Consider the following 2,137-nt stretch of genomic DNA (forward strand, 5'->3'; position numbering starts at 1 on the left):
AAAGTCCTCTCTCGACGAACAAAAATTACATGTCTCTCATCATGCTCGTCCTTTACATGCCGTAGAAACGTGGGCGATGTCGAACCAAGATGAGAAGGCTTTTGGGACTTTCGAGAAAACTATTCTACGCAAGATCTATGGCCCTGTTTACGTGGGCGACGAGTATTGAAGATGATGCCATGATGGACTCTGAGAGCTTTTTCACGACATGAATATAGTTAAGGGCATAAAAATACAACTATTGCGACTCGGCACCCATAGCTGGACAATGAAAGGAAGGCCACATCATGGAAGCACCAAGTGCAGAATGATCTGTCTGCATTCGGTATGAGAAAGAGAGGAGATGCAATTGGCGAAGTTTTTTTGATTTTTAACGGTTTTAGAGCTAAATAAAAATATTCGGATAGCTTCAGCTTGATATGGCAGCTTTACAAATAATATCTAGAAGTTCTCTTTACTAAAATAAAATGTTCTTGGATGTTCGTAGAGTATCGAGAATAGGCACACCGTAGATTGTATTGAAGTTATCCTCACTTGACACCACACATAGGATTGGCGGGATTTGTCTATATAAGTTGTAGAAAAATCTCATTTCGATGCTATAGCGGATTTCTAAAAAAGGACGTGTATTAACATTTCGTTTGTAAATTTCAAAAAATCGAAATAAATAATAAATCGCACCCGCCGCGACCTACAATCATCCGATCAAATATTTGCTACCATAAATTCCGCGCAAACTGCACAAACAATTCCATTCTCGTCATTTGTGGTTCTTCTTTGTTATACCAGTTGGTCAGCAGACGTATTATAGCACCCACGATATCAAACATGCCCTCCAATTCGAAAAAGATCGAAAAAAGCCACGAAACGACAGTAATCAGCGTGAGTGCAGATGCAATGTTGCGCAACTCTATAATAAAAAAAATAAATGATTTGTAAAAACACTAAATCGTATGAAAATCGCATCTAAGCATACCCGAATAGTTTTTAAAAGGTTTCTTCTCACGCGGCAATACTCTCAATGGTTGGCGGCGTGAACTGTCCAACGTATCGCCGACTGTTTCTCGAGGCACATAACGACGTGGGATCTGGAGCGGAGGCACCAACGGTGGCGGTTGATATGGGCGTGGCGCTAGGGCGGAACTACTGGTGTGTACTTCTGTTTGGGTTTGCGCATTCGTTTGTGGCGACACGGTTTTGGCTTTCGTCGCCTCGTCGTTGAAGAAACGCGATGGAATTTTCTCTATGTTGCGTGGTGTAAAAATTGGTCGAGTCTTCTGGTTAGAATGACGACGAGAAACCTAAACAGGAGAATAGTGGCGTGCAAATTAGTATTCAAGTGTGTTTTACTTTTCATTTCAAACCTTACTTTGGATCGCTTTGTAGTGATGAGTCTGTTAGAATCGTTTCCACAACCAGACAATTTCGCTGAGGAAGCGGTGTTCATAGGCATTGTGAAAACTTGCGAACCTTGTAATGATACAGCAAAGGGATTCAAATTTGATGTCATATTATCCTCTTCCAGGTGAATCGAATGCTTCTCGCCTGTTTCGCTTACCGCAACCGCACGCGGACCTTCTGGCATAACGCTAATAGAAAATAAATTATTGAAATAGGAGAAACCTAATTTTTTTTTAAGTTGTGTGCTTTGCTTACGAATCACCGATGAAGTTGGTTTTGGAACTGTGATTCGCCATGGTATATGGGCTGCGTTCATTCGGAAACAATTCAGTGCGTGGACTGAGTTGTATGAGATTGATGGCGGAGGGATCATTGACAAAACTGCCAGTTTGTTTTCTGCAGAAAAAGTCGGAAAAATCGCCAAGTTAATGACCGATATATTGACTTTTTACTTACCTTGGCTTGGCGGACATATGGAGGTGTTACAAAAAGGAAATGTGAAGTAGAATATGTATACAAATAAATTTTTGTTCTCATATATGAAAATAAGTTTTTGACTAGAACTCAAAAATACTTGACGTAAAACAACTGAAACGTGAAATTTAGAGAAAGGTGTGCTAATGACTGTGAGTGAAGTATTGTGAACATTTAGCATGCATACTAGGCATGGCAGGATTTGCTTAAACGCGAGTAGTTGAATACTTGAAAGTATATCGAGGGCTGAGCCAGTTCGAAA

The 2,137-nt window shown here is 40.4% G+C and overlaps 1 protein-coding gene across 1 annotated transcript; it reads right to left on the reverse strand.

Annotated features, from left to right (window-relative positions):
- Window positions 1-349: 349 nt before the first annotated feature.
- On the reverse strand, window positions 350-1,874 carry LOC118743824. The gene is made up of 5 exons (XM_036476588.1): window positions 1,858-1,874; window positions 1,657-1,797; window positions 1,370-1,589; window positions 977-1,301; window positions 350-910 (listed from the first exon to the last, which is right to left on the reverse strand). Exons 1-5 carry the CDS (start codon window positions 1,872-1,874, stop codon window positions 717-719), a joined length of 897 nt encoding a protein of 298 aa, XP_036332481.1. The 3' UTR covers window positions 350-716.
- Window positions 1,875-2,137: the final 263 nt, after the last annotated feature.

This window comes from Rhagoletis pomonella, unplaced genomic scaffold (assembly GCF_013731165.1).
Source record: "Rhagoletis pomonella isolate Grant_MI unplaced genomic scaffold, Rhpom_1.0 Rhpom_scaffold_00007, whole genome shotgun sequence".
Taxonomy (NCBI): Eukaryota; Metazoa; Arthropoda; class Insecta; order Diptera; family Tephritidae; genus Rhagoletis; species Rhagoletis pomonella.